Raw genomic sequence first — 17,788 nt, forward strand, 5'->3', positions numbered from 1 at the left:
GGACATAAGTAAGCAATTGACTCCCTGAGTGATGTGGGATTCTCACAAGGGCCATAAACCACCAAACTCCTGGCTGCCGTGGCTGGCGAGTCCAGCTGTTTGCAGAAACAGTCGTTTAAGCCAAAGCATCCGGATAGCACCATGTCTCTCTCGGGATTTCTCTGTAACATGGCATTCCAAGCAGAAAGGCCATGTTTGAGAGATGGGTACCCCAGGATCTCTGACCTAGTGATGCCAGTAAAGACTTGGCAAATACGTAGAGACATGATGTTGGCATGGTTGTAGACAGAACCCAACAGTCCGAGGAGCCAGAGCTTCTAGAAGGCTGTTGGCCATGTAAACCAGGAAATTCATTCCCATCAGCAGGAGAGGGCTCCTGTCTGTCAGCAACAGATGTTCCCTCTGTGTTGTGACTGCCAGCTGTTAGGCACAATACTAAGTGTTATATATTAAATAAGCATTCTTCAGACAGATTTCAGGTGTTGGCAGAGATGAAACACTTGTATTATTCTCCATAATGAGCATGAAGCAATGAACCAAGCCCAGGCTAAGGTCCACTGGTCAGAGAAGGTCAAGTAGGGGTGGGAGTTAAATAGTCACCATTAAAATAATAATAGGAAAGCGAATCCAGATGAGACCGAATGCTTGTCACACAAATCAGAACATACTGAAGTGTCATAAATTCCCACTTTCTTATGTTGCACAGATACTTCATCATATCAGCTTGATCCTGAAATAAGTTACCAAGTGGATATTGGCTGGAGATGAAGACAAGTAAAATATTTTCCCAGGAAGCCTAGGGGCTTTAGGTGTTCTTTGACCTGGAACTTGACCTATGACTTTAAGATGCAGATGGTTTCCAAAACTCTAAGTGGGGCATGAGCTTGCAGTAGAGAATTTCCAGCAGAAGAAGCTGAGTTCTAACAATGAAATGTGGCACAAAAATAGACAGTAACAAGGCAGCCAGAAAGAGCACATCAACAAAGCATTCTGTGCTCTAGAAATGGAAGTGGCAGGAGCTGTACTTGGGCTGAAAGGTTGCTCTTTGGAAGTAAGCGGGACTATGTGTAATGTCGTGACGAAGAAGAAAGGTTTGCTGGTTGAGGGCGCATCGGCCCAAAAATGCATACTATATTCTGAACTGAAAATGTGTCCAGCTATTTGGGCATGTCACTAAGGTAAGATTTGAACAAAGAAAGAGTTGATACAGAACTTTGGGAACTTGGGCACTGAGGTAGAAGACGAAGGGAGGAGAGGACTAACCAGACAGCCACTAAGACAGTGGGCTGAGCACTTGCCTTATTTTCTTTTATTATCATTTGAAAAAAAAAAAAAAACCAAACCAAAAAGTGTGTTTAATTAACTGACAAGAGAGAAAGCTGGTCCAAGAACGTCAGGTGAATTTTGTGGAGAAAGATTTAGAAGGTAGAGGCTCCGTGATCACCTGGCATCCTCTTGATACTGAATTGATATGTTATTGGTTGGAGATGTACATCATAGGAACTCCAGGGACCTTCCAGATGCTTCATTTGAGGTTGTGTCAATGTAACCACTCAATGTGGCCACAATGTAGCACTTATGCTGAGTTACTCTCTACTGTGGCCACAATGTAACACTAGTCACTCTCTTCACAGAGCAGTCATGCGCATAGGTTCCTTTGTGTGTGCATGGCAATCGGTCACATCATAGATCCTTGGTGATCCTTAGTGTCACTCAATACTTTTGTCCCAACTTCTCAATTTCAGCCATTACACAGTCAGTTTTACAAGGGATATCTTTGGTATACAGATAGTCCATCATTGGCTGCACAAAGTCCAGTTTGGCATTAATGGAAAAGTTGATGAAGTTGGTATCGACAAGGATGTGGTAAGGTGGAGCCAGTTGTGTATTGTACTGGAGGAGTAAGCAGGAAGGGTGTTGGGGGACTTGTCTTTCCTTCAGTGCACAGGGATCTTTCTTTTCTTTCTTTTTAGGCTTTAATCTATCCCCCTTTTAAAGTCTCTCATCTCTGAGACTATGCTTCATAGCCACATATTTCCTTGTTTTCTTTTGCTTCCCATGTCCACACCGCACCCCTGCTTCTTTATTTTTAATTATGTCTAAGCGTGTGTAGTGCTTTGAATGCACATGGCCCTCATAGGCTCATATATTTGAATATTTGGTCCTCACTTAGTAGAACTGTTTGGGAAGGATTAGGAGGCATGGGTGTGTTGGAGAAGTTATACCACTGGGGGTAGGCCTTGAGGTATCGAAAGCCCAGTTCTTTTCCAGTTCTCTTTGTCTTTGTGCCTTGTGAATCAAATGTAAGCTCTCAGCTACTGTGCCCGTGCTATGTCTGCCTGCCTGATGCCATGTTCTCTGCCATGTTGGTTATGGACTCTAACCTGGAGCTGTGAGCCCCAAATTGAATGCTTTCTTTTACAAGTTGCCTTGGTCATGATGTTTTGTCATGGCAACAGAAAAGTAACTAAGACTCTGTGTGTGTGTGTGTGTGTATGTGTGTGGTGTGTGTCTATGTGTTTGTGTGTGTGCACGTGAACATGAGGCTAGGTACTATTGAGGCTAAAAGAGGGCATCAGTTTACCTCGGAGCTGGAGTTACAGGCAATTGTGAGCTACTGGACATGGGTGCTGGGCACTGAACTAGGGTCCTCTACAAGAACAGTACGAGCTTTTACCGCCGAGCCATCTCTCCAGCGTCTGCACAGCTACTTTCTTCCATCCTTTCCTCTCTTGCAATTTCCGTCCTGTGATATTAAGGCAGAGTATGCACAGGGTTGTACATTCCACTTTACTTACCAATGTTTCATAGGAATCGGACACATAAGCCTGGGGTCCCCTATGGAGGTCTGCTGCAGCAAAGTGATTTATCATTAAGTTTCAAGAGCTAAAGTAACACTGCTCTGAATGGAGTTTGCCTTTGTGTGCAGTTCAGGGCATGCCCAGAATGTCCTTCTTTGTAGGGGAGCAGTGTAACCATGCCTTGTGACTGCAAATAAATGCTGCTGTAACTTTCCCTTTCTTCTACGTAATGCATGCAAAGCAGTCACCTCTGTTGCTTTTGATACACATGGGACGCTGAGAGGGATAGAATTGTTCTGAGAATCTGCAAATGCTGTTTTGCATATCTTGGTATCAAGGGCCTCATGCTGCTGTACTGGTTGGGTCTTGTACCCCAATTCCAGGGGAGAAAGCAAATGGCTCTGAAATCCAACTGCTTCTCTCTCTGTGGGGCTTTAGGGGAGCTGTGTGTGTGTGTGTGTGTGTGTGTGTGTGTGTGTGTGAGAGAGAGAGAGAGAGAGAGAGAGAGAGAGAGAGAGAGAATGAGCTCTCTTTCAATGCTATGAGGCTATGCAAGGGCTAGTAGCTGCTCAGAAACAGCCTCAAACCATCAGTGATCATTTCTGGATCATTGCCTGCCGTGGCTTCCTTCACCTGCTTCCTTCCTCCTTGGAGAGCAGAGGTCTGTCTTCCTTGCTCTTTCTGGGTGGGTGAAGAATCGCTGTTGCTTAACTACCCTAAGATCTGTTCTTACCCAGTTTTTTCTCCTAGTCCTCCTGTATGAGGATTTTCTTTCTTTCTTTCTTTCTTTCTTTCTTTCTTTCTTTCTTTCTTTCTTTCTTTCTTTCTTTCTTTCTTTCTTTCTTTCTTTCTCTCTCTCCCTCCCTTTCTTCCTTTCCTTTTTAAAAAATTTTTATTTTTATTATATTATTTTTTATTATATTTTTATTATAAGGGGATAACATTTTATTTACATTTCAAATGTTATTCCCTTTCCTGGTTTCCCCTCTGAAAACCCCCTGTCCCATCCCTCCTCCCCCTGCTTCTATGAGGGTGCTCCCTATACCCACCCACGCACTCCACACTGAATCCTCATCAGGACTCCTCTAGGTTATCCTGTTGTTGCACTGTGTCATGGAGATCCTGCAGCTTTGGAACAGCAGGACTGGCCCTTTCACGTGTCCCAAGCATTCACAGATGACATAGATTTGGGGGGGCGGGCAGCTCAGGGCTCTGGAGGGAGCAGAGCTAGCTGGTCAGCCTACCAGCTCTTCCTTATCTGCGTCACCAGGATGGAGGGCATCAATCCCACACCCATGCCACCTCACGCTGGACTAGTAGCAAGACCAGCTTTCCCTTGCTCTGTCTTCAGGGCTGGCTCACCCGTACCATCTACCATGCTGCCCAGGCAAGGTATGGGGCCTGCTCTCCGAGTACTGTTGGCAGTGAGGGTCAAGGATAGTTCATCTGCTTTCATGACCAGGATTCCTGACTACTGCAGGTGGTGAGGGAGAAGGTTGGAGTGAAGGCATCATTCCAATGTACTCATTCCACCTCCTGGCGGACAAGCGATGGGGCCAGCTCTCCTGCACTCTTGCCCTTGGGGCTGGCTCACCTGTGCCCCTGCCTCCATGGTCGTCTCCGCTGGGTGGTGAGAGATGGGTGTGGGTGGCATGGGCAAAGAGGCAATGCCTCCCCATATGGGAGAGCAGGTAACCTCTCTTATATTCATGCTCTCAGGGCTGGCCCACTAACATTCCTGCCAGGTCAGCTCCATTGGGTTGCCTCAGCAAGGGGCAGGGGCCTGCTCTCCCGTGAGGTGCTGCTAGTGAGAAGCGGGTAGGCTCTCCCGGAGTGCCTCACCCAGTGAGGGGCGGGGTCAGTCTGCACAGCCCCTGGACCACCAGTGGTTCGCAGTGACTGCCAGGGACATCCCCAGTGCCCTTTGGTAAGATGAGCCACAGTCATTGACCCGAGCCCTGCCACTGCAGAGCCGCAGACTCCGCCATGGCCCTCAGGAGCAGCTCAGGCTGGGGTCTCACCATGGCCCTCCGATGATGGGGCTCACCTCTGACAACAAGCTACTCCTCTTCACTCTGGAGTCTCCAGTTCCATCTTTCTTCATAGTGCTCATGTTGCTCCACTTCTTTTTCTCCCCCATCTGACCACCACCCATGTTCACACACTGCGATGGCTGCAGGCTGCCCAGGAGGCTGGTGGCCCCCTAGGTGACATCCCATCCCCACTGGGAATGCTTGCATGGTTGTCCATGGCCTGGCTGTACTGGAGGGCAGGTCTGTGGGTGGCATGGTGGTCCACAGGTCTCTTGTCTGTCTTCTTCCTCCCATGCTGTGCTGCCTGGATTTGATCTTTATGAATCCTAGGCCTAGGATGGCTTTGGCCACCAAGCCAGGCATCAAGCTCGAATGAGCGAAGGACTGCCCCGCCCTGCCCCGCCCTGCCCCTGATTGATCTAAGAACACCACCACCACCAAGGGGTCTCTCTGCCCATTGCCAATGGGGAAGAAGCTTTCTCTTTTCACTCTGATTCTCAGGAAGCTCAGAGCCAAGTTTTTCAACTCACTTGTAGCAATTGCTCAGGCGCTCTTGGGATGGATTCACCTGGCCATGTCTTTGCTTTCGTGAGGTTTTCCTGTTTAAGTCTTTGTGGACCCCCTTACATCTCCTTGCTACCTTTATCCCCTACCTCCTTTTTAAAACAGGAGGTTTTAGTTAAATAATAAAAGCTCTCAATAGTTTTGTGGGACAGAGAACAGAAACTTGTGGTGAGAAGCTTTGTGACCACATCCTCCTCCTACACGTGGGAAATAAACACTACCAGGAAAATATGCTGCTAGGTGAGATAGGTCTGGATGCCTAGGGCCTTGGGGAGCGAAGGGCTGGGGCAGATAAGAAGCAAGGCAGAGGGGAAGGGGCCAGAGGTGATGCCTCTAATACTGAGGAAGGGCTGGGGCACAGTGCATCAGAACTTAAAGAGGGTACTCAGAGAGGGCGCACTGTTGTAAGGATGGTTGGGAATGGGACAGAAAAAACAACCTGGTTGAAAACAAACCATTTATTAGGCAGCGAATAGCAGGTCACTTAGGACATTTTGACCATGTCAGGCCTGGGGAAGGGAAGGGATTTGCTTAAAAAAAGAATACGTCAGACCACTTAGGGTCCCCTTGTTTGAATGAGAAGGAAACATGTTTCCCATGTTTGGTCTCTCTGCTAAAGATCCATAGAGCTTGAGATGTGATAGAAGCCCTCTACATAGTGGATCGAAGAATGAATGAGGAAAGGGGCGAGTGAATGAAATGTCTATGGAAAGAACATCTAACTGACCGTCCACGTCCATGTGCCCTGGGGGAGCACACAGACGGAAGATTCCGCCAGAGCCAGATGGCATTATAGGATGCTTCTCTCACTAGAGGAAAGGTGAGAGGCTGCTGGGCTTGTGGAACCCAGTGGGATGTCTACCTTAGGCCAGGGCATGGCTGGCGGACCTAGAGAGGATGATGGTTCCAGTGCCACCAGTCCCTGTTCCAGTTAGTTAGCTTCTGCCCCCAGTGTTCAGCTTCTTAAACTGTGGGCTTGCATAACTGATTGTGTGTGTGTGTGTGTATAGGGGTGGTGTTGGAAAAAACTTTTGGCAACAGGAAAATGTATCAGAACATACAATGAGCTAAAAAGAATTCAGAATCAAATGCTTCTGAATGGGAAGTGTTTCTGGAAGCACTTGTCTGTGTTGTGTCATGGGACTTCTCTGCAGGCTTGGTTTTGAACTCAACACTTTGTGCTTTGCAATGAGCATGTGGTCACATCATGCAATGCCAACCAACGTCAGCTCAGATTTGAGACCATCCTATATTATGAATTGCAGCATTTTTACGCTATGTGCAAAGTTTTCTGCTCTTACAGAAAAAGAGTGTTGTCATTATGGAAAAACAAAGCATTTTCCTACAATCATTCATCAGCATGTATGAAATCAGTCTATCTTTATATTGGATTGTTTGATATTAAAAATTTTTGTTTGAATTGCTGACCATAAAATATTGTTCAGCAATTTCTTGCCTTGGGATTAGGACAAGATTTCCAGTCCTTTCTAGATGGTCCTGGGCAGCTTTCTGCCATTTGTACTATGTATTTAGGTGGAGCAATTGCTTCTCAGCATTGATGATCATAAAATGCAAATATTGACCAACTCTGAAGAATGTTGAAGATGTGCTGCTCTGTCTTGCAGTATCAAGTGTAGTCCAAACCGTAATGCTCTCTATAAGAACGAACAGACACAGATGTCTAGTGTGTGATGTGTAACCTTGACTGTCAACTTGACGAGATTTAGAATCACCATGAAAACTAACTTCTGAGCATGCTCATGAGGGATTTTTCCAAAGTAGGTTGATGAAGGAAGACTCGTCCTAAATGTGGAAGCATCATTCTATGGGATGAAATCTTGGACTGAATAAAAACAGTAATGTCCATCTCTCTGCTTCTCAACTCTGGAATCAATGCGATCAGGCACTTCAGGGTCCTGCTCACATGACTTCTCTGCCACGTGGGACTCTATCCATTAACTGTGACCTGAAATAAATCTCTTTTTATTAAGTTGCTTTTCTCAGAAATTTTGTCCAAGTTTCAATTAGTAACAAATATGGTATGCAAATTTACTTTTGTGTGTGTCAAAGAATTATTTTTAAAGCATTTTGTCATTTATTATCAGTAAACGTTTGACTTGCGTACTAGTTTATAGGCCTAAGCATCTTGGGTTACATGGAATTTTCTCAGGCAGAAAGGGGCCTGTAAATGTCACTTTTATTTCCTCCTCTGATGAAGTGATGAGATGAGAGCTGTACCCAGGCTGTGAGGAAACATGGCTTGGGCTGAGCCCAGAGCATTTCCTTCTCTGTTCTAGCTATCCCTAGGCCGAGGCCTGGAAGCTTCTAGCCTCCGCACAATATGACTGATTCAATCCGGCTGCTCTCCACTTCTGACTGAATTGCTCTGCTTGGCCTCATACTAACTTTGGTAGTTTGTTCTAATCTTCCAGTTCCTTCTCACTCTCTGTCTTGTTCTGTGTTCACCCGTGTCTGGCTTGCTCTCTCAGCCTACTGTCTTTGTTAAACTCTCCCACGTGTCTCTGTAAAACGATAAAACTGTCCTGAAAGACGATAAAAGTGTCATACATGCACCGCACTCCCTTCTCTCTTGCTGCTCTTAAGTAGCCTCTCTTTTCTGTGCTGTTCTTGTGTGAGTTGGGCGTATCCTATCTCTGACTCATTCTGTCAGATCTTTCTCTGATTTGTCATTTTATCTGCCCCTCAATTAGACATCACTTTCAACCATGGCTGCCTCCTTCTACAAACAAATCTTAACTTCATGGTTAGGGGTTAAAGGTGTGCACTAAGGTCGTGTCTGTATGCTAGGTAGATCATACTGTAATTCAGGGTCTGCATTCCAGCTAGAGCAAATCTTTGGATGTGGTCCCTTGTCAGAACAGCCACGCTGCTGGATTAAAATTCCTTTATAGGGGTCATGAGAAAACGTATTTAAGAAGCCACTGAATTAGGGTCTAGACCAGTGCTTCTCAACCTTTCCAATTCAGTGACCCTTTAATACAGTAAATTGTGGTGATCCCCGCCCATAAAATTATTTTTGTTGTTACTTTGTAACTGTAATTTTGCTACTGTTTTGAATCATAATATAAATCTGTCTGTTTTCTGATGGTCTTAGAAAACCTCTGTGAAAGGGTCCTCTGACTCAAAAAAGTCACAACCCACAGGTTGAGGAACTGCTGTTTCAGTAGGAAAGGAGCAGAGACAAAACAAAACAACACTCTAAAGCTTTGCTGCCAACCGCCAGTACAAAGGGGAGACCCAGGATGTAGACGGCTGGTTACAAAGAGAAAGCATCAGGTCAGCTGAGCAAGTCCAGGTGAGGCATGGGGCGCAGTGTGTGTGTGTGTGTGTGTGTGTGTGTGTGTGCTTCAGTAAGGACAACACCAGAGGGACTCACTTGGAAATTAGCTCCTTGTTTTTAGAGAAATAAATCTGAGCACATTCCTCTCACATCCATTTAAGGCTTCTTAACAGGCTGCATTTTAAAGTTTAAAGTTAAAGAAGCCATTTCTGTATTGCAAGCCAGGCAAACCCCAATTAGGGGTCTCTGTGACCTTTCCATGGGATTCCGGACCAACAGGAGTGCTTGGTGCTTGTTTTATTTGTTTATTTGTTTTTAAAGACTTATTTTTATTTTGTGTGTACTGGTGCTTTGCCTGCCTGATTGTGTACCGTGTGTGTGCAGTACCCTCAGCAGCCAGAAGAGGGCATCAGATATCGAGGAACCTACATGACGCCTCACAACCTTATTCTTCCTTATTCTTCCCTTCTTCTCAAAGGCCATCTCCCCAGTATAAAGTAGCTGCTCCCAGGTTTTACCACAGTACCCTCCTTTAGAACAATCTTACTAATTTAAATTCATGTGCACTGAATATCTCCTAGTCCATGAAGGTGGAATCAGGCTTGTCTGTGTCATACTTGTATCCTGCAGAAGTTGACCAGCGTCTGATATTCTGTGGGTACTTAATATCTATCAAGTGGACATTAATGCTCTTGGAATAGACTCAGCTTGGTTACAGAGCACTGGTCTTCCCCATAATTTGATATGCATTTATACAAATTATGTATTTATCCTCACCTATATGCTCCCCCCCCCCAACCCTGTCTCCTTCCAGTTAATACCTCCTCAGGGTGAGTTGGGAGAGTATATCCTCTGTTACTATTGTGTGGAACAGTTTGTATAAGATAGAAGTCACCTAGGCCTTGAAAGTGTGGAAGTATCTTCTTTAAATCCCCCTGAGCCTGTTGTTTTTCTTGTGGGAACATTTTAAGTGACTGCCCAAGTTCCTTAGTAATCACAAGATTATTCAAGCTATTTCCTTTTGAGATTGTAAAGGAAAACATTCTTTAAATTTCTCCTTGGGATGTGACCATTTCACCTAAATTTCTAAGCTAAATTTGGTAGGAGTATCTACCTCCGGGTATCTTGGTCTATGTAATAGGTAGATAAATGTATATTCATATTATACTCAAACATATAAAATGAGGGAGTCACTTGGACTAATGAAGACACTATGACTTATAAAATCAATTGTTCACACTTAAGTGTTACTGGAAACTCATAAATTGCTGAAAATACAAAGGTTGGAACGAATTTTAGTGTTCAGGGACAGCATTTCCCAGAGACAGAGCTTCTGCCCCCCTGGGTTTCCACACAGACCTAGAGAGGAACCAGACCCTGAGTCCAGCCTCACATGTTTTCCCAGCTCAGATTCTGACAGAAAACACTCGATCTTTGCCATTCCCCAGGCTGGGTTCTGGCCTCACCCCGCAGAGTATTAGAACCCTTCTTTGTCCAGGAGCAGGACAAGAGTGGGGTCCCAGGAGCAGTTTCCTTCCCAAGCAAGGGGCGCCAGATGGGACAGCTCAAAGGACAGTCTAGTGGAGATCAAATTATAATGAACTGAACAGTGCTTTGAAACTTATGACAGCCTCGTGGCCTGATGGGATCCTGCAAGTGAAATTGTTATAAGATTTATTACATATATATCTGGGTCATTGCTAGACCAAAAGGAAAGAAATTCCTTGGTAAATGCAGGTAGAAAGGCATCGTCTAGTTTTTGGATATCATTAGCTGTCACAAAGTTTGGAATTAATCAAGACACTTCGCAAATGGTAAAATATTTGCAAGCAGGGAGAGGGTGGGGATGCCAGAACCTGTGAATTTATGCCAGCTGAACATCACAGCGGAGCATCTCTGTGGAGGCGGCTGACAAATGGAGTCACTGTTTTGCCAACTGGAGGAAAGCGTTACACAATTGTATCGAAATTGTTTCTATGCAAACAATTGTTTTTTTTTTTTTTAAAGGGTCCTTACCTCAAATAACTGCAATTGAGGGCTTTCTGGGTAAGCACAAACCCAGATATTAATCTCAAACTCTTAGAAGGCTTTTCTCTTGGAATGGCGATGGAGACCACAGGAGTGTTGTTCTCCTCCAGGATTCCTATTTCCTCCATCAGTTCTTTTTCCCATTCAATAATAGAGCTTTAGGTTTGTCTGTGGAAAGAGCGGAAGGAGGGGGAGGTGCTTTTGAAGCAACACTGGAATGGAGGTAGGTGGCGGTGGGCAAAAGGAGAGATGGCCAGTAACACATCTACCATCTACTGGCAACATTTACAGGCTTTGTTTGTTCCCAGAGGAAGTGGAGTGAGGCCTCTACTTGAGAATGTTACATCTGAAACTTGATGGGACTAAGAGATGACTTAGTCCAGACAGGTCCTTGACGCTCAATACACCAAACAGCAGAGCTCTATCTCCAGAATCCACACAGTGACGAGCCAACTTCTACAGGTTGTCCTCTCACGTTCACATCAGTTATGTGTCACGTGCATATTATACACAAGAATGCTTTAAACATTGTCTGAGGGGGGCTGGGAGGAGGGGGGCTGTGTTCAGGAAAGTGAATAAATAAATACATTAATGGGAAAAAACCTGAGCTCTACTCTTCCACCCCAATTTGTTTAAGATATGTTCTAGACATGTCTTACTTTATTAGAACTATAAGGGAATACTTCAACTGAACCTTACTCATAACATGGAATTTTTCTGGAAAATGGGACCAGGTCAAACTATTAACACTTTTTTTGTATTACCTATTTGCCTCCTGTGTGTATATGAATGGGGGTGCGGATTATGGATGTGTCGGGGAGCACACTGGATTTTGAAGGACAACTCCTAGGGATCATTTCTCTTCTCCTGTCAGGATTCCTGGGTTCAAAATTCAGATCTCAGGCTTGGGTGCAAGTGTCTTTACCCATGGAACCATTTCCCTGGTCCCACATCATACTATTTTTAAGTTTTAAAACCGGAAATGAAACCTATACACAACAACAATAACAACAAAAACGGAAACAAAACAAAACAAAACCCCCAAACCAAACTGAAACCAAACCAAACCAGTTAAAGCCACAGGGCAATTGAATTAAGTCATTTTTCAAGAATCCCTGTACCCAGAAGATTCTGTAAGATACCCTGAAAAAACAAAGCCATTAATGGTAACGCTTTAAATTTAGAAGGGTCATTAGGTTGAGGTCATCTTTCCTATGTGCCCTCTAACCTCCACCTATCCTGTTGTTTCCTAGGGTTACTGCAGTTGTCTCATTTTACAGTGGAAGTTTATTCCCTCATCAGCTAAAGAAAAGTATATAAACCAACGCAGATCAGACTAAAAAAGTAACTTTCAACGTCTAAAACCGTTTTCTTTTCGATAAGTTCTTTGATCTCATCTCTTCCTCTTTAAAGTCATGGGACTCGACAAGTATTGTACTAGAAATTAAAGCAAAGCGCCCACCCCTCCCCCAGCAGCCCTGTCTCAGAGAGTGTCAGCAGAGGTGGAAAGCCACAAGCCTGGAGCATCTGCCGGGGAGGAGGTGGGGGTGGGGATCATCTAAACCTAGTGGCCTTGTTCAAATCCAGGACACTCAGAAAGGTTGCAGAGAGGCAAACTCTGAAGCCTCCTTAGTGACCCGGGCCCAGAAAGATTTATTACTTCCTCTTTGAGGGAGAAACCACAAACCCGCTGGAATGGGCTAGCACCAGGGCCGAGGCTTCAGAACTGTGTTCCCGCTGCACACAGAGCTGTTGGGCGGCACTGTTTGCGTCCTAGGAGGGGACACCAGTGCTGACAGCTGGGGACGAACGTGGGGACGTACGTCGTGGGTATTTCTACTCAAACTTTTATCACCAACTCTTCTTCAGAGCGAATCCTGGGAGTCGTGCAGCCACTGAGAACCCAAGTCTCCGGCTGTGCAGGAGAGCTGGGAAAGAGGCGCCAGCGCCGCGCCCCGGGCGCACCTAGAGCTCTGTTCTAAGGCTAACGGCTGGAGGCCCTGGCAGCGCCGCCTTGAACCGGGTCGCATCTCCAGCCCCTAAGGAGGTGGCGGCGGGAGTCTGGAGCTGCGAGGAGGGCGGGTGTGGGACAGGCAGAGGAGGAGGGGAGCACGGCGAAGGGGAGGAGCCGGGGCGACAGACGGCGGCGCGCACCAACCCCGAGCGGGCTGGCAGGAGCCGCGCAGAGGCCGGCCCGAGCGCGTTGCAGGCGCCCGGCGTAGGGGGAGTCGGGTAGCAGCATCCTCCCGGGCGCCGCTTTAGTGCGGCCGCGGCGAGGGCTTCCTCTGCCTCGGGACCTCGTTAGGGCAGAAGCGGCCGGTGGCGCGGGGGAGGGGGGTCCCGCTCTTTTGCCTCCAGCTACGTGTACAGAGTCCTTCTGGGCCAGTCCGCGGCCGCGGAGCGCCGGGGCTCGCCTGAGCCGCCCGCCCGGACATCCTCCAGGTGATGGAAGAAGCAGCCGCCGCTGCGGGGCCGCGCTGCACCCTATCCGCCGCCGCCGGAGGGATGGGAAGGTTCGCTGCGTGGAGGCCGAGAGAGAGCGATGGAGAGCAGAATAGCCTGGAGCTGGGACGTTTATAAGCCACCCCCCACTGTCGCCTCCTGCCTGTTTCGTGCCCCAGAACCGGGAGGGAAGCAGCGGTCCCGAGAGACTGGAGGAGACGCCGCTGGAGCCGGGACACGCCGCGCTCGGTGGAGCGCAGAGCTGGGCTTCGGGCCCGGTGAAAGTTTCCCCTCCCGGGGTGCAGGGCGCCCGCTGCTGGAAAACTCTGCCTAGGGTTAGGGCAGCGGAGTCCCGCGGCTCCTTCGAAGGCTTGGGGATCCCTAGCAGAAGAGAACCGGAGAGAAATCGAGGCGAGAGCTAGTCGGACAGTGTGCCGGTCGGGGATTGGGGGACGCTCCGAGGCGCACCCTCCGCTCCAGGTGAGTGGAGGAGCCCGCAGACCAGAGGGTGGGCGTTACTCAGGCGGAGGAGGCATCTGGACGGGAGACTGGGCTCACCCATTCACTCCGCTTTCCCTTGCAGGTCATTCTCGGAGCCGCTGCCATGGGAGATCCAGCCCCGGGCACCGGGGACCAGCCGCCTCTGCCGCCGCGCCCGCCTCGGATCGGCGGCCCCAGTCCCGGCGCCCGCAGCCGGCCTGCAGCGTCCCCCTCCCGGGCTGCAGGGCCGCCTCCGCCGCGCCGCCGGCCCCGGCTGTGCCTGTGATGAGCCGCAGCTCGCCGCGAGCTCTGCCCCCGGGCGCGCTTCCCCGGCCGCTGCCGGCCGCGCCTGCCGCCGTGCAGCGGGCCCTGCTCCCGCCGTGGCCCCGTCGCGCAGGACGCCGCTGGCCTGCGTCCCCGCTCGGGATGAAGGTGTTTCGCAGGAAGGCGCTGGTGCTGTGCGCGGGCTATGCACTGCTGCTGGTGCTCACGATGCTCAACCTCCTGGACTACAAGTGGCATAAAGAGCCGCTGCAGCAGTGCAACCCCGACGGGCCTCTGGGTGCCGCGGTGGGGGCGGCCGGGGCCGCTTGGGGACGGCCGGGGTCGCCTCCTGCAGCGCCACCCCGTGCTCATTCTCGCATGGACCCCCGCACCCCGTACCGCCCTCCTGCTGCCGGCGTGGGGGCAGTTCCCGCAGCAGCGGCTGGGAGTGCAGGAGCTGCGGCCTCTTTGGGCAATGCTACTCGAGGCACTAAGGGTGGAGGGGACAAGCGGCAGTTGGTGTATGTGTTCACCACGTGGCGCTCGGGCTCATCCTTCTTCGGCGAGCTCTTCAACCAGAACCCTGAGGTGTTCTTCCTCTACGAGCCCGTGTGGCACGTGTGGCAAAAACTGTACCCCGGGGACGCGGTTTCCCTGCAGGGGGCAGCGCGGGACATGCTGAGCGCTCTCTACCGCTGCGATCTTTCGGTTTTCCAGCTGTATAGTCCCGCCGGCAGTGGGGGGCGCAACCTCACCACTCTGGGCATCTTCGGGGCAGCCACTAACAAGGTGGTGTGCTCCTCTCCACTCTGTCCTGCCTACCGCAAAGAGGTCGTCGGACTGGTGGATGACCGCGTGTGCAAGAAGTGCCCACCTCAACGCCTGGCACGCTTCGAGGAGGAGTGCCGTAAGTACCGCACGCTGGTTATCAAGGGCGTGCGGGTCTTTGATGTGGCTGTGTTGGCTCCGCTGCTTAAAGATCCAGCCTTGGACCTCAAGGTCATCCACCTAGTGCGTGATCCTCGTGCTGTTGCCAGTTCCCGCATCCGCTCCCGTCATGGCCTCATCCGGGAAAGCCTACAGGTGGTGCGAAGCCGGGATCCAAGAGCCCACCGCATGCCCTTCCTGGAGGCTGCCGGTCACAAGCTGGGTGCCAAGAAGGAGGGTATGGGTGGGCCAGCAGACTATCATGCTCTGGGTGCAATGGAGGTCATCTGCAACAGTATGGCCAAAACACTGCAGACAGCCCTGCAGCCTCCTGACTGGCTGCAGGGACATTACTTAGTGGTGAGGTACGAGGATCTGGTGGGAGACCCCGTTAAGACCCTACGGAGGGTGTATGACTTTGTGGGGCTGCTGGTGAGTCCCGAAATGGAACAGTTCGCCCTGAACATGACCAGTGGTTCGGGCTCCTCCTCCAAGCCTTTCGTGGTGTCGGCTCGCAATGCCACTCAGGCCGCCAATGCCTGGCGGACCGCGCTCACCTTCCAGCAGATCAAACAGGTGGAGGAGTTTTGCTACCAGCCCATGGCAGTGCTGGGCTATGAGCGGGTTAACAGTCCGGAGGAGGTCAAAGACCTCAGTAAGACCTTGCTCAGGAAGCCCCGGCTCTGAAAAGAAGGGTTCCCGAGAGATCTGACACCCTCCGGAGACACCCACAAAGAGGATGGTGTTGTGTTTAAACAAACACAGCCCAGACCCAAGCTGAGGAAACCCACATATTCTATTATAGATATAAATATAAATAATGATAATAATAATATAAATAACCACACAGTCACTTGCTGTCAACGTTTTGAGTCAGTGAATTTCAAGGAACAGCCTCAACTCACGCGCGCGCGCGCGTGCGTGCACACACACACCTCAGAAAAGGCAAGACTTGAAAGTTCTGACAAATTGCCCCGTGTCCCTGTCTCTTTTTCCCTCTCTCCTCTTCCTCTTTCCCTCTTCCCTTCCATATTGAAGTGGAATGTTGATAAATCAAGTTCCGGTAACCCAAATCTTGTTTACAAAATTTTCGTGGCATCTGTGAATGTGTAAGAGTAATTTGGATGTGGGGTGGGGTGGGTGGAGAAGGGGGGAAGTGGTCCCCAGAGCAGAAAGCCCTCACTGGGCTGGTAAACCAAGGAGGCAGTCTTCAAAAGTAGACTTTTGTGTCAGCAAGGTTCTATGTGAGTATTAATAAAGAAGATAATAAATAATATTCTCCTTTTTTTTTTTTAAATATTTGCCTCCATTTCTCTGGAGTCACCAGTGTTGCTTGTCTCTGTAGCTTCAGGTGGATTCTGCTACCCACCTCTCCCTGCAATTCCAGCCTTCTACTTGTTAAGCTGGGAGAAGCCTCTGCCTTTATAACTGGGAGTTGTTTTCTCACATGTAAATCATGGCCTGTCAGGTGCCCAGGAATGGAACAAATCTACAGGCAAAACCAAACAGGGCAGAGAAGAAAGAGCATACACTACTCTCCTGTTCAGCTTTGATACGAAAAGGCAGAAACAAGCCCTGGAGAGTTGAAGGCATTCAGTTTTGATTACTACTGTATTGAGTTGAGGCAGGGTACCTGGAAGCAGAGACTGGTGTATTTGTTCTGATGTTGGTACAGGAAAGAAAAAAAAAAAAAAGAAAAGAAAAAAAGAGGACAATTCGAAAGCATATGATTGTTTAAAAAGTTTTGATGATTAGAATGCAGTTTTCAAAACAAAGTGAGCACTTTTGGTGGTGGCAGCAGCAACTTCTGTGTGTTAGTGGGGAAAGAGAAATGTCTGTCTGGAGTGTTCTTGTCGATGACACAGTAATCAGAGGCATACGAAAGCAAACAGGTTTTAACTGAGGACTGGAGGGCCACTTTAGGTTTTCTTTCTCCTCTGGTCCATCCAAATTAATAATATTAAAGGGCAGGAATTGGAACTAGTTTCCCTGGGACTTGAGGATATGATGTTCTCTTTATTTCTTAAAGGCAAATTTACCAAACTGAAGTACATGTTGCAGACAGTGTAGGGCTTTAGCTAAGAATGCTTAGATGGTGAAATGATCCCGAGGAAGAGGAAATAAATGCAGGTTAGTGGGTAGGATTTTGAAATTTGCTATTTTTCAGTGAGAAAACCATTGAACTTCCCAGCAGTGGTTACAATACTCCTATGTCCTGAACTCATATTGTGCTGATATGTTCTGTATGGTGTCATGTTACAATAAGAAATTATGAAGCCCAAACAGGAAAAGCAGACAGTATAGTTGTATATTGTATATTATATTAAACACGGTACAAGTCCAGTATGCTTGCAGCTTTATTTTAATGTAATTTACTATAAGATTCGGGAAAGCTAACAAATGTGGGTTAAATGCTGACAACTTCTTTAAAAAAAAAGATAATATGTATATAGGAAATGTTTTAACATGAGGTGATTCTTGAGTTTAATTTTCATTACAATGTGAAATCCAAGATGAAGAAGCACCTTTTTAAAAAAAGTATATTAGAATGCTTTTTTCTTAATATACTAAAATTGTTTTCCATGTCTTGAACTAGACTTGCCACTATAACACTGATCAGAATTTCCATGGTATTTTTATGGTCATGTCTTCAGCAGCAGGGGAATCTTTGTAAGAGCTCTAATTTAAGAATACTTTAAAATTAAATGAACAAAATAAATATTAATGCCGGGTGACTAAAGATGAAGAAGGCTTAGCAGCAAGTTAAGGTAGGGTCATTAAAAGACAATGACTCGGGATAAAATAACCATTTAAAAACAAATTTTATACGGCATTAGAATCAGCTCGCTTATCATCAGCCACAGTGAAATTAATTTCTTGTTGAGCAAAAGATCTTTAAGCAGTTGGCTTCATTCTTCTCCAGTATACCCACACACTTGGATTGAACT

At 47.9% G+C, this 17,788-nt stretch overlaps 1 protein-coding gene and 1 pseudogene across 1 annotated transcript; one reads left to right on the forward strand and one right to left on the reverse strand.

The window, feature by feature from the left end:
- Window positions 1–1,418: 1,418 nt before the first annotated feature.
- On the reverse strand, window positions 1,419–4,956 carry LOC127689650 (rRNA-processing protein FCF1 homolog; annotated as a pseudogene).
- Window positions 4,957–12,926: 7,970 nt separating this feature from the next.
- On the forward strand, window positions 12,927–16,114 carry Chst2 (carbohydrate sulfotransferase 2). Its single transcript, XM_052187636.1, has 2 exons — window positions 12,927–13,649; window positions 13,753–16,114. The coding sequence occupies exon 2, from the start codon at window positions 13,935–13,937 to the stop codon at window positions 15,525–15,527; it is 1,593 nt and encodes a 530-aa protein (XP_052043596.1). The 5' UTR covers window positions 12,927–13,649; window positions 13,753–13,934; the 3' UTR covers window positions 15,528–16,114.
- The last annotated feature ends 1,674 nt before the right edge of the window (window positions 16,115–17,788 follow it).

Source organism: Apodemus sylvaticus, chromosome 7 (genome assembly GCF_947179515.1).
Source record: "Apodemus sylvaticus chromosome 7, mApoSyl1.1, whole genome shotgun sequence".
Classification (NCBI taxonomy): Eukaryota; Metazoa; Chordata; class Mammalia; order Rodentia; family Muridae; genus Apodemus; species Apodemus sylvaticus.